This window comes from Callionymus lyra, chromosome 13 (genome assembly GCF_982586985.1).
Source record: "Callionymus lyra chromosome 13, fCalLyr1.hap1.1, whole genome shotgun sequence".
NCBI lineage: Eukaryota > Metazoa > Chordata > Actinopteri > Syngnathiformes > Callionymidae > Callionymus > Callionymus lyra.
In genome coordinates, this window is record NC_141830.1 from 21,718,734 (window position 1) to 21,733,740 (window position 15,007).

The 15,007-nt window shown below is 40.3% G+C and overlaps 1 protein-coding gene across 6 annotated transcripts in view; it reads right to left on the minus strand.

Moving 5' to 3' along the window:
- ptprk (protein tyrosine phosphatase receptor type K) overlaps positions 1–15,007 on the minus strand; it is a 102,797-nt gene that overhangs the window by 82,862 nt on the left and 4,928 nt on the right. For all 6 annotated transcript variants that reach the window (XM_087805177.1, XM_087805178.1, XM_087805180.1 and 3 more), the window contains exon 2: positions 13,545–13,568. In XM_087805177.1, the coding sequence (XP_087661303.1) occupies positions 13,545–13,568 (24 nt within the window). The remainder of the gene's footprint in view (positions 1–13,544; positions 13,569–15,007) is intronic.

Here is a 15,007-nt window from a genome sequence, read left to right on the forward strand (position 1 = left end):
GTGCAAAACTCTAGTCAAGTCCTGATCATTTTGATTTCAGCCAGTATGTTTCCTTCGAATCCCTAAAAACTCTGGCGATACAAATGCATCGGCTTGACCTCCGTCAGCTCCGCCGCCACACACATGCAGTCTCGCTTTTTCAAACACTCTTCACTTTAATTTGCCACCACTTCATTCCTCACTTACTTAACCAGCTCTTTGTGCTCACGCCGGGGTGTGTGACTAAGCAGGGGTGAGAGGTTAAATGGCGGCCATTAAGAATAATCTGAGCGAGTCCTCGACGGCAAACAAAGCGCTCTCTCTTGACCCCACACCACGTCTCGCAACTGTGCGACGATATGTTTGATTAAATCGACGCAAGCGAGGAGAAAAGAAGTGTGAATCGAAAGCTAGTGAAGAGGGAAGATTCCAATGAAGTTACCTAAAATATATTTTTTTTCTTCTGTCAATCAAAGTGTTGACAACAATTAGGGTTGTGGTTGTTTCACTGAATCCACACTTTAATGGTCCACCCTGTCGTTGAGTCCCTGTCACAGATATTGCACAATGGTGTTGCTATTATTTTGACGCTCAGTCCGGCAGCAGAAGTGACACAATGAAACGGGCTCTCTTTACTTCATCACTGACTAATAAGCAATTTAAGAGCCTTTAAAAAACGGTCTCCGTGTCCGTCCCAGCATGCTCGGCAGCCGCGGGGCAGAGGAGTCTGTCATCGCAGTCGCTGTCACAGCGCATCACTGGTAGCTGTGGCAACTAATTAAAACCTGTCTTTTCGGGCCCCGTGGTCACTGGGCATGTGCGAGAGCCCAGTTCTGGACTAAACATAGGCCTGGTAATTAACGGCTCGCCGGGAATGCTGACGTCTCTGTGAGACTTTGGAAGAAGTGCTTCTCACCCGCAAGGTTAATGATCCACCGCTGTCAATATTGAGGAATTGATGTACCATTAAGTCAAGTCAATGGTTACAACCATGTTGCAACGATCAATATTTATTTAATTATTTTTAGATTTCACATATTGCCTTTTATTTTGAAGGTTGTGTTTTCTTATATATTTATGGGGTTTCTTAATGACAGGATTTTACAAAATGCACTCATTGTAATTACCAGTAATAAGCACTGGGCGATAACACAAGTGCGTCTTGATGAACAGTGTGCGAAAACTTAGTGCGCAGTGTGCACTAAGAAAATTGAGTGTGCATCGATGGACACTTTCCACCCTCAACCGCCGCCATCTTAGTGACGACGCTAAACTGAAGCTACGTCACTGACGACTCGAGCAGATACAGGCGTAATGTCTCGAGAAAACACTGATTTTACTACAACAACAGTAATAACAAAATAATACACAACTTAATAGCAAGTTTCAATTGGCAAAAAACGCTGTCAATTTTCAAGAAGCAGCTGTCGAGTCATTTCCGGTAAGTGTGTAGCAGAAGAGTTTGATTTGAGACAGTACTACCCTGTCAAAATTTGAGCACTGTGCAAGAAAGCGCACTATTTTATAGTGTACTGTAAAGTGCACTTATAAAAGTGTGTGATTTCAGACACTGGCACCATCGTAGCGCAATACCATCTTCTATATGCCGACGAGTCTTGTGTTCCATTAGGCATCTTGTTTTGAAAGTTTTGTTTCAAAACTCTTCCGAACAGAGCTGTGAACCGAAGACGCAAGTGCCTTTTTCAAATTATTGTATATTTCATCTTGAAAGTGGTTCAATATACGCACCTCATTTAGCTAAAAACTGTATGTCTACGCCGACTCCACATCCATCCACACCACATTAAACAGGGATGCAGGTTCACCGACTGAAAACTGTGTGCAGATAAGTGTGTGTGAGGTCAGTAATGGGGTGTGACTAGTGTGTGTGTGTGTGTGTGTGTGCGTGTGTGTGTGTGTGTGTGCAAGTTGACTGATCGGCGTAATGAGCAACGGAAAAGACAGGCCAGACGCGCAGAAGAAAGGGGCATGAAAAAGAGCGGAGGAGGCTGTATTAATTTAAATTTTCATAACGATTGATTACACATCTGAAGGCAATCTGTGTCTCTGCGAGTTGTTGTGATGCTGCTGGATGTGAGGTGGACCACAGAATGAACGCGAGCCAAAGGAAGGAGAGTGGTTTCCAGACTTAACTCGGTTATTCTGCCGTCATTAGAGTGGAAGTTGTACGGATGCTCTGCTCAGACAACTGATTTAATTAGATTATCGTGGTAGGGCGGTGCATCTGTTCATACAAATTGATCAGTAGCACCCCAACAATCAATGCATATCGCTCACAATTATGATTGGAAGTATGTCTGAAGCAAAAACATGTTTAGGTCCTTAAGACATCCTCCACACAACATTTTTTCTTTATCAATTAAACAATCTTTTCATTTTCAGGATCAATTACCTGCTTGAATCGTGTGATTTGATGCATTTTGTAGAATTCTTGTTTGATTCTGCAGAACATAATATTTAATCCTGCACCTAGTACAAGTTCCTGCCTATTACAATGTAGGAAAACGTTTTTCTACTATTTCAAGGTCAATGGACCAATAGTTACAAATTAGAATTGTTGCCATGGTCGTTGCAAAGTTAAGAATTTTGGGTCAATGGACTTCAAAACAAACATTTCTGCCAATGTTCACTCCTGATGCTATTTATGTTTTAATGTTTTGTGTTTTTTTGCCTTCGCGGTTTTACATTTATATGTATGGTGACCTTGAGTGTCAAGACAGGTGCCTTCGAAATACATTTAATATTATTATTATATTACTATTACTATGTTGCTATCAACAGTACTACGGTAATTACATCAAACCATAGCCAGTATAAGATATGAACGTAGTATTATTTATGTCACTGATACTGACTGAACCACAGTCTAGAAGCCAATCCATGGTTGCAGCCATCTTGGAAATGTAGTCTTACAGATTGTGCAAACGGTGAAATAAGTGTTGAACCCAAGTTATTTTATCTAGTGAGTTTTATTTGCTCTTGGTTTCACTACAGACAACAGACCACTCTCAGTATTTTTCAACGACATCTTTGAAACCGGAGATTAAATGAACATGCACAACGGCTTTAAAAAAACGTTTGTGTCAGGTAAAAAACATCTTCTTTTTTTTCTTTCCTAATAATTGTTTGGATACAACCAACAGCTTCAGTATTGCTATTTTTGGTTTGCATGTAAAAAAAAGTTAATTTCAAAGTGAGTTTTAAGATGAAATAATCCCCTCCATCTTCTTTCTTCCAGATGGGTCACAGAACTCACTCTATAAACCGCCACTTCCTGCCAAAAGCTGAAGAATGAGAAACAGAAACAGGCCTCTTGTAAAAAAAAAACCTACATGCTTGTTGTCAGAGCAAATTCACACCAATCGCGGCACAGAATTCAAGTTATTTAGCAAAGCAAACACGGAGACCGGCCCGGCGAGGGACAAAGTCCACCCTGGGCCGCCCAGTGCCTCCGCCTGTGTGAAAGTGGTTGAAGCACTCGCGGGTTAAGTGCAGGCAAATGTTGCGTTTTGAATGGACTTCCGAGGCGAACACAGAGGAGGCTCGCACCCGATCTAACCGGCATTACTTTCACCGCCTCCTACTGTCTCCACTATCAGAAGATACGGACGAGCCGAGGAAGGAAAGAAATATGCAGCTGCAAGTGTTTGTTGTGTCAGTCTTCCATACTTTCTTATCACACTTCAAACAGCCATTGCTGCCTTTCCCACACACTTCTCCGTGCCCACACTTTTTTGTATCATACACTTGCTTTTCTATCCATTTATGGAGGATTATAGACCTGAGATTGGCCCCACTCCACTCAGATCAGAGCCCCAGTTGTGCGTCAACCTAACTCCTCATACTTCTACTAATAGAATATAACAAACAACTAAAGGCCTATTTTGTTAGTTGGTTAAATTTGTAACCTTTGTGCTGTATCTGGGTCAAGGTGACCCGAAGGTCCGAAGCCAGGGAGGTTGTTCCCCTTGTCTCTGACATAACACAAAGGATACCACAAACACATTGGTTTTCGATCCCTCTGTGTTTAACAATTATCACTTTAGATAAATGGGACCCTTCTTGAGCCACAAGTCAACAGACACGATAATATTTTGACAGATACATAAAGTGCTTGAAGCAGCACTTCACATTTTTTTTAAGAATAAACAGTGATTAAAAGTGTGTAAAGTAACATCTAAGGATGGAATGGGACCATCCTCTTAAGTGTCAAAAAGGAAGTTACAAAGGACAAAAGCAGAAATGTGTAACACGTTTTGGTGACGCTGCATAAACTGCTTAGGAAATATAATACTCTGGTACTGTTTGCAATCAGATGCTGTTTTTGTTTACGACATAAATATTCGGTTACAAATTAATGTTGCTTGTTGGTGGTTAGTTAATTAAAAAACTATATAAAGGTTACCACTCAAATACTGTCCATTAAAACATCTGCTTGAGCTCACTGCAGCTGTGGTGGAGAAATCAAGCACCCCCATGCTATCAAGGCCTACCGAAAGATTAGGAAAAATCCAGCCATTCAACCAAACTGTACCCGTAAATAAGGGATTCTAAAAAATAAAAATAAAAATTTAGGTAGACCTGGCATTCATGCAAAAAGTTGAATTAAACAACTATGAACTGACACATTTTTCAATCAACATAAATTAATAATCTGGCCTTCTCAGTGGCGTTTGCTTTTTTTTCTTCCTTCATTCCATCGGCTCCAGACACATAACTAACAGGGTTTAGCCTTGGTGTTGAATTTAAAAAAGATTAATGTCATGTCGACGATAAAAGGTTGAGAAAAACAACCTTTGTTGCACCCGATTTAATTAAATCAGGAATTTCACTGCATAGTGAATTAAAGGTAATCTGAGGTTGTTTAACTGTCAAACCCTGAATGATTGTAAATGACATTATAGCATTAAAGAGAATTAAATACATTTTTTCCTATTTCTTTTCAAAGTACATTAAGCATATGACTCTTGATCTTTTCCTAAATACGCACCATCAACTCCACCGCGACATTGGATCTAAGATAAAGAAGTCAATTACCATAACAGGGGTGTGTGCTTTTGAAATACGAAACCCTCTTTGTTCGCCGTCCCAATTAAAATGGAGTTTCTGTTCTCATAATCTCCTGGAGTAGGTGGATGTTTTGTTTTGTTTTATGATGTGTTGGTTTCAAGAGACGTCAGCCCGCTGGTTTTGCTCTGATTCGTGGCAAAACAAGGCGACATGATTTACATGGCTCCTGCCTCCAGAAGTCCCAGAAGAACTTGAGTGTGGCGTGGTACTCCCTGCATATTGAGTAGCACTCCCTGGTGCAGAACAACGCCGTTAAATAGGAAACAAAAACAACATGTCTGAAGCTCATAAAGGCATCTCCATATACGTGGTCGTGGAATATTTCTATGGCATTTTGATCCAGTTGGAACCAAAAACGAACAACACTAAACAGGATAAAACTATAAATAACTTGTATCATAAGTGACAAAATATCAACTTTACACATAAACTTTTTTTCTGACCAAAATATAATAATAGCACAAGAACAAAAACCATATAAAAAAAGGTGGTCTGGGTTTATCTTGATTTCATGGCTTGAAGTGAGTTTTTTAAGCTAAAAACTTCTTGTTAAAACATCTGGCAGTTATTCAACATTTAGCCTTTGATTGTGTAACAATTTAATTTAAAAAATACTTTTCTTTTCCTTACAAAATAAGAAACTTTTAAATTACATTTTTTTTTTCATATTCACAAGTACATTTTCACATGTTTTCCTTATTGTACTGAGAAGCCTGCATAACTATTGACTCATGTGCAGTAGAATCTGGTCTGTGTTTGGGGGGCTGCAGATATACTGGGGGCTACTGTGGGGGGCTACCCCATTCTTTGCTTTTCCTTGAATCTGGAAAAAGGCTTCAGGTCATTTGAAATATGCACATCAGACGCAAACTTGATGCAAATCCTAATTGTTTACTTAATTTTAATTGGAATTCGACAGAAAATAACTTATCAATTATAAAAAAGCTAAAATTCTCCACATAAAAGGAACGATCCTGTTGATTAAAACTTTATATATCAACTTGTTGTAAAGTCGTGTTTTTAATCACCTCAGATCTTTTTAGCCTTGAGCTGGTGAAACATGAGGCGCGCTGTGTTACGGGAGGCGCTTTTAATCTATCACACTGCGTCTCCTTGTAAAAAGGCATGGAGAAGTGATTAAACCGACGTGTGAGCGGCATTTCAAAACGTTAATAACAGCGGGGTGATGCTGCTGACTTGGCTGGTGGTTGCGAACCTTGATCATCTGAGCGGCGCCGGGGTTGCAGAAGGCAACGACGTGTCGGTTAAGACGCGGTGATGTAGTCGGGCGGCCGACAAACAAACATGGGAATATATTATTAGCAGCAAAACATTGATCCTTTAACAGCAGATTATTTCTGCTTTAAGCTCTCGTGGAGTGAAATCCGTGGCATGACCTGTTTTATGAAATCCACATGCTAAAGCTTTATCGTCACCAGCTTGGAAGCACAAACAGAAATGATGCAATAATGCTTTTCTCTTTAAAGCTAAACCAACTTTAGAAGCAACATTCCCTCCTTTCTTTTTGATCGTTCTTTCTTGACCTGAAGAAGGATTTAAAACTACGTATCAAAGTCGCCAACAGATCGCCCGAAAGTGGTGCGGAGACGTACACATGTACATGACCAAAGATCCGAACGGGCGGTTAATGTGGGGCCGGCTTGAGGCGAAGCGTGGCTAACCCAAACCACATGTGGCTCCTTCAGTCAGGAGGTATGTGCACTTCTGGAGCGCTCCAAAAGAGGGAGGTTTGCACAGTTTCTGTCTTCAGTTACAACATCCTGGCAGCGACTGTCTAACTGCTCCTTTGTGCTTTACATTTGCGAGATTACACACTTGGGAGGCGACGGGCTGTAACCGCGGTTTATGGCCGTGACCCCAGCGGGATTGTCGCTGCGTCACTTTCGGGGAATGAGGTCAAGTACAGGGACAAGTTTGAAAAGCGCTCATTGACAGATAAGTGAGGAGGTGTGATGGTACAGTGTGTTATTCTGACCCATCGGAAACAATAATCACACAGTTGGCATCTCTTGTGTCAATGTTCCCACTGCACTCGGGAAGTGAAAGCATGACAAAACGGGAAAATTCAGAAGGACTTGGTAGCATCTAGGTCATCTTTTTTACAATGATGCCGTGACCACTGAGGTGTCCGTCTCAGTTAACTAATCCCATAATAGCGTGATTTGGATTATCACCAAGTAATTAGAAATGTCTTCCAACCTTGTGTATGTTTTCATCATCAGACATTAATCACACCATAAAAAAAACAGGTTTTCTCTGGAGTCCGGAGACTAACACAGAGCAAAGTCACTCCGAGTTAAACCCGCACTTAACTTCTCAGAGCTGACTTGGAAGACAAACTAACCCGACAGAGCGGCGCTCGCAGTCGAGGTAGCGCTGTGTGTTTGTGCGCGAGTATGAGGCTGAGCATAAGCGACAGTTTGTGTCGCGGGGAGGTAGCATTGTATCTGCTAACCGTTACCCCGACCAGACAGGCCTCTTCGCTCACACACAAACACACACTTACTTGTTTACCTTTAGCCTAATATAGACATAGTGACAGTGAGACGAGCCACTTAATACAATAAGACAGTTGCGTCTACTAAGAAGAGCAGGCGGGGGGGTGAGTCAGAGAAAATCTGGAGGCAAAGAAAGATAAATAAAATCTTGTAACAAGCAAGAGGAAGGGAAAGACCTTGATTAAGAGAGACCATTCTCAGAGAGAGAACAAAATGGGAACAATTTATTTAGCAAACGAAACGAAAGTGGAATTATGTGATATAGTGATATGTGAGAGTATATTAATTATTTATAACGAAGGATGTGACTTTTTCTTCAGTTTATCGGTTATATATTGTACAGGAATTTATAATGAAATCAGGAACGCACATAGTGTATTTATATGTCAGAGTACAGATTGGAATCCAGTAGGATCTGGAATCTGGAATTCAAATCTGAACTAGAACAGATTGGAATCCTGCTACTGATCTGGGATCTGAACATTGGAATTCAAGTCTGTCCTAGGAGGATTCCAGGTTCTACTAGTGAATTCCAATCTCTACTAGGAGAGATTGGAATCATACTACAGAATACTGAATATCTGAATATTGGATTTCCAATCTGTCCTAAGACAAATGGGAATTTTACCAGGACAATCTCCAATTCTAATAGGAGAAACATTTGGGTTACATAAAAATGTTTTGGAAAATAGACTGAATCATTTCACTCCAACCTGTACTAGTACAAATTGGAATTCCAATATGTTCTTGTAGGATTCCAGATCCTACTGGATTCCAATCTGTACTTTGGCATATATATTCACATATTAATTCAATTTATTTTAATTAACTAAGTTTATAACAGTGACGTACGGAATTTCAATAAAATATTAGCAACGTGGTCATGAATGTAAGACTGCTTTCACGCATGAGAAGGAACAAAAGAACAAACGCTTATTTCTGCTCCGTTTTTAGGTATTAGGTTTTAAGTGTTTGGAGAGTAGCGTCTAGCAAATGAAACGTTTTCCAGCACCTTGTCCTGTCACACTACATAAGGGTTGGCACTATCTAGACTTACATGTACAGTAACAAATCTACAGAATCTACAATACAGTGCCCGAAGCTGCCAAATGTTAGAAACCCTAAAGACGTGTTTTCTGTCGTGACATGTTTAGTTTTAAGCCGTGAGAACCCTTTAAACACCGACACCAGATCCTTCGCATCAGGGGCGAAACGATTTTGAATGTTTAGTCTGATCAATTTTATTTAAATAAAAAGCTTGATGAGATTCAAAGCTGAACTTTAAAAGGGAGGTGTTTTTGAAATAACCGTTTCACCCTGTTTTTTTTATTATACAACATCTCTATTAGAAAAAAAAGAAGTGCTAATGTTTGATGTTCCCACGGTGAGTGTAAAGTCAACCTCAGGCATCGTGTTGTATTAACATACATATTCATTAGAATTCGAAAAAACCCAAAGGAAATTTCTTTCTCCTTCTATGTCCCCATCAATATGCTTTTCTGAAAGTGTGCTACGAAAAAATACATTTCACACCTATTCTGTGGCAGAAATGTATCTTGGTTTCCGATTTCATTTGAGCTCCTGCCACTGCAAGGGATTAAGGAATCTGTGAGTCAACGGTCAAAGTTGTACATTAAAAAGAAGGGAGTTTAAAGTAAAGGTTTGTTTTGATCTGAGGGGATTAGAATCTTGCTTGTTGTGAATCTAGGCATCAAGTCAAAGTAGAGAAAAGGGTGCGACTGGAGTGTGAGTAAGGGGGAAGGGTCGTGCTCGCTGTTTAGGTTAGCGGGGCATAAATTCCAAAGGAAAGAACACAGGACTGGCTTAAGTAGAGTAGCCTGGAGGTGGAGGGAAAAGGTAGCAGGGGAGGTGGGAGGTGAAGGTTTGTTTGACTTGAGCTACTGATATTTCTCGACAACACCAGACACTGTGGAGTCTGCGTAGCGTCAACATCAAGACAAGAGTGTGTACGTTACTGGATCCAGGAATCAAATCACCTGCAACAACAATCTCAAGGCTGAGTTCCAGTGGAAACCAAACATGCCCAGTTTTGGTGTTTCTCACGACAACGTTCAATGAGCATTCTCGTCCGATCGGGCAGAGAGATATCTGGAAAAACCTTCACTGAGCAGAAGAGCTAAACTTTTGTGACAAACATCCACACAATTAAATCCAGAACGGCGCTGTAAGACAACATGCGTCGAGGACATGAACCCTCAGCGTGAAAAGGCGGAAAACTATGGTGAAGTTTCATGGAGGTGATGAATCCAACGTATTGGAGATCTGGTTTACTGGATCAGCAGGCAGTCTCAGTGAGTAACAACCGAGCTTTCTTTGATGCGCAGCAGCCACTAACGGTGTTTACACATCATTTGTGGCCGGACCAAGCCCTTAAATAGTATTTGCTGCTGTTTTCAAAGTGCTCTTTGAGTTAGTCTGGGGGTGTTAGCAAAGCACATGAAACACACTATCATATCGACGGGTCATTTTTTATAAAGCCGACTATGGTTGAGTGTGGATGTCGGACTAGTTGTTTAGTTTGAAAAAAACTTATCTTAACCCTATTCTTACAGTTAAGTGAAGAGGCTAAATGAGGGAATATTCTCTTTGTCTTTTGTTTAAAACACAATTATGGCATAAACCAAAACAACATACTCGGTGCTGAATTTGGAGAAAGAAAAAAGGGGGTCAAGTGAAATTTAGGATTGCTTTAAAGTAAGCTGGATTCCGGGAGCTATAGATCTCTCATGGACAAATTCAAGTGAGACTTTTTTTTTTGGGGGGGCAAAAAGATGCCAGAGGCCAGAACCATACCACGGAAGGATTTATAGCATCAGAAGCTGAGAAAGACTCAGCGGTGCCGGCGTTAGAAAACCAGCTGGACTCACTGGCTTTAAAGAGCTAGGGGGGTAGGATAGTAGATCAATCAAAGTCATAGTCTCGACCTAAATGTGGTGTCTTAACGTGTCTAAAATGCAGGAAGTTCCATTTGGAATTTGGAAATACAGATTGTGATGTGTGACATTTTAAATCTCTTTACTAGTCTGTTGCCTACCAATGATCAAACAGAAATCCTAGAGCTCTATTATCTTAACAAATAAACAAGCAGACACAGAAATATATAATATAACAAGGAAGATACAAAACCGCCACGATCACTCAAGTAGTTTTATATTCCTGCTATATATGGCTTCAATACTGGAACTGTTTTACAACAGCGAATGCAAAGGCCTTGATGGCCTCTGGAAATATGGACGATTATACGGGAAAACAGAGAAAAACATTACTTTTAACTTTTAAAAAAAATGCTCTTTTGAGCCCCGACATTATCAATGACAATCAAGTATAAGAGGCCGACGTTACAACAAAGACTTCTTGTCAGTGTGATTGACCGTCGGTCCACGAAGGTGTGCAGGATCACTGTCGGGCCGACCATGTGTCCGCAGTCAACTACAGACAGGACACACATGTAGGATGGCGGGAGTCAGAAAAATAAACATACACCAAAGAGTGACGGATAAGGTGAGAGACTGTGAGGGAGGAGATGGAAAATCTGCGACAAGATTTAAAATCTCTGCTAGAACAGATAAATGGAGAGTTAGGAATGCGTGGATGTGAAGATACATAGTCAGGGATGGAGATGATAATCTTAATGGACCGGTCATCTGTTTGTAAGCCTCCAGATTCACACACACACATAAGAGGATGGGTTTATAGTTCTCGAAAGCTTTTGCTCTTGAAGTGAAATCAGCTTAAACTGGGGTGGGGGGGGTACTGAAAAGTGTTATAAGGACGTCCTCTTTGTGGAATAAAAAAGAACGGGGGCTGGACGTCCACTGGGATTGTATCCCAAGACTACAGTCAGGAATGAGACTTAATATGGTATGCTGCACATAGATTGCTTATGGCCACTTTTGTGTGTGTATGTGTGTGTAATACGGCTTCATGACAGATGTCTTCGTAACTGGACTAATGGAAAGCGTTTCAGCCATTGCCCGTTAGCGACGCACACGGAGATGCACACAAGAGCCCTTTGGCCTGGACCACCTGAAGGCGCTCAGATACAACAGCTCGCACACAAATTGAAAAAATATACACAAAGTCACATTTACTGAACAAAAGGGACGAAGACTCTGACTCAAGTTGACAAAAATACCCTCGTTTATATGTCGATACCCGCTTTGATGTCTGTAAAAATAAACTTTCTGAAATCACGTGTGGCTAAAGACAGAGTTGCCGCTCTATTTTTAGAGGCGATATTTGGGGAACGTACCTTCAGAAGATAGTTTGAGGATGACACAGCACAAGACTCGGTCACATCCTCGTGTGTTTTGGTAATGGAGTGGTTTGACGGAATTTCTGTTAATTATAACTTGAGGTCAGCGCACACTTTACCCTCAACATTCATGTTTTTAGTGCGGATGATGGACCTGTTTTGACCTTTTTCTGTTGCAGTGTATTTTTATGATGTCAGATTTCTTAACTGTTATCTCAAAGTTATATTTGAACTCTTCTCCAAAACATGACAGTTCCATTTTAAATGATTTTCCTATGATTTTCTAGCCTAGAAAATATATTTTGCAGATATACTCTAAAACCTTTGCTGTGTCAGTCCAGAGAAAGGAAATGAGAAGTTAGGAATATTGTTTACAAGGGCCTCAAACTTAACTGGTGGAAGGACCACCAGAGCTAAATTCTTGTCGAAACTTGGCCGGCGGTTGGGGGGGGAGGTTTAGTTTTTGGCTTTTTATACCTATTCTTTTTTTCTGTTTTCACTTGTTGTTACTAAGAAATGTTATTCTAAATTATAATTTAAAATGCTATTTGTATTGTATTATTTTTTAAAGTATTTTATTCAATTTTATTTTTTTATTGTATTTTTCCCCCCTAATGCTGCTGTAAACTAAAATCTGAGATAAAACCTAAGATAAAGGAAAATCTAACTATCTATCTATTTTGTCCAATTTGATGTCTTTCTCTTTTTTTTGAATTTGAAGTGATGATTTGTATTCTCAAACCAGCTAACAGTGTACAAAGATTGGGTCCCTTGTCAAATAAAATCGTAAAAAACTTAAAAGAAAAGCATAGCATCGAGAAAAAAAATCTCAAAATATATTACATTGAATTGCAAACATTGTTGGTTTTTCTCTAAATGACAATTAAACCAAAAATATAGTTTGCAGTGAAAATGAGCTTTACGCCAACCAAATGTTTTGGCAAAGTTAAGTTAAGTTAAGAAAAAAATGATTTTTAAAAATGGATGTAATAATGGAGCGACTTAAATATTTATTAAACAAATCAATGAAAATGTGAGAAGCTCTGTTTAATTTGCGGTGTATCTCTATTTGAAGAAAAAAAAAACCTCTTAGTAATTCACAGGTTTTTCAAGGACATGACGCAGTTCATCTCAGTAATCAATCACTTTCACTCACTAAAGCAAAAACTCTGGCTCTGTCAACAGAAAGTGTCGATTTAAAATCAGCAGGGGAAGTTAAATCTTAGCGTCAGTGCGTGAGACTCATAATATCGTAATGAGATTAAAATAGATGCGAGAACAGACGGGCAACTTTGGAGAAACAAGCGAAGCTCCTTTAATAAAAACACCAGTCAAAGCAAACAGAAACCAGGAAACTTCAAACAGTCGACAGCTGTCTTCACCACAGACGCAGGCAGACGAAGATGAGGACGGCAGACGTGAAGACAAATGGCAAAAAGATTAACTGGCAGCTTAAAGGGAGCAGTACATCAACGTGGGGACGCTACGAATGAGTTGTCAGCTTAAGTTTGGCTGAGTCGCTGATATTTCAGGGACACAAATCTAAGATGGCGTCGAGTCGGGGTTTTCTGAGACTCACAATGACGACGGTTTGATGGTGAGTGACGTCACGGGATGAGAACGGTTAGACCAGAATGACGTGAAGACTAGGTGAGGTGGACAAGTTGATCTTGACTTACCCTTCTCGGCGCGTCCCATGTGAGCTGGGGTTTGATAAGAGCGACAGAGAATAGAAGAACGTTAGAGACGTCACATGCAGAAGCAGAGAGACACAGTTGTAAAGGTGAGTTTGAAGATCACACAGTCGCTCATAAACAATGAACGTGTGGTCAAGTAGAAAAGAGCTTCGCCAATTATTGCTGTGGACTTTGGCTAGAACAACACGTTTTATACATTCATTTTCTATCTAGAAATTTTCATTTTACATGTTATTATTTAGTTTTTTCTTAAATCAGGCAGGTTTTTTTTAACAAATATATTGCATTTTCTACCAGTATAGCAGTTTTTTTTACACTTATTTTCTTCAAAGATTTTTTTTTAACTTATTTTTTTAGATATACTTTGGATTCCTTTTTAAAACAAGTTATTTACTTCTTTTCTTTTTTATGTCGGATTATATTGGAATTTTCATTGCTTTTGTATGCAATTTGACTGTTTTTTGGTCACGTATGTTTTTCCTCTTGGAACTGATTTCGCAGCCTGTTATTTCATTGTCATGTTTAAACACCAAATTTCCCCCCCACAGCTCCAGGGACCACCTCAGTTTCTTGGTGCTTTGTTAAATTAAGAGACTAGTCCTGATCCACACAAACATTCTAGCCAGAGCAGAAACTCCAGATTTTTATCCAACTGTGCAGCCTAACCCCAGGGTCACACCAAGAGCTTTTTTTTTGCCACCTGGAAAAAAATGGGACTAGTGCAAATCCACCGAAAGGGTCTCGCACGAAAAGCCGGGGCCCATTTTCCGCAAACCTCAGCGCTGCTGAAAAAGAATTCCTTCTTATCCGCATCACGTCGTTTCGCCGATGTTGATAAAATCGTTCAGGCAGGAAACGAGTGATAAAAGTAAAGTTCTTTGGTGAATTTACAAAATAAAACTGCGTTTGAAGATGTTAAATCACTTTTAATTCTAAACATTAGTTACTAACACATCCCTCAGTCTTCGCTTCACTTCTTTCCAAAGTATCTTTGGTCCAATCCAGTTATTCCAAACACCCAATCAGCTGTTTTGATTGACAGTTTGTGCTTCACGTGAATGACAATTTTGACATTTTTTTCCTACAACAACAATGTGAGTGACACCTTTTTTTTGGCGAAGAGTGTCATGTGTCACATTCTCCAACTTAAACCAACAGATGTCCTACAACCACCTTTGCCCCCCACCTCGTCTCACACCCGCTGTGACCCCCTCGTACCATTACTGTCCCTCTGTGGTCTTCACCTGTCGCAGCCTCGTCTCCCTGCTCGGCCATTATCGCCGCACAAACTACACAAGCCCGCTCTTGTCCGTGCGTAGGCGTGTGCGCGAGCGCCCTGTAATGTAATTAATCAGCAAAGAGTGTTGATTACTTAATCTGTCATTAGCCAGTAGTGTGTGTGTGTGCCAGCGACGGTGTGTGTGAGGCTGCGCATGTGTTTGTGC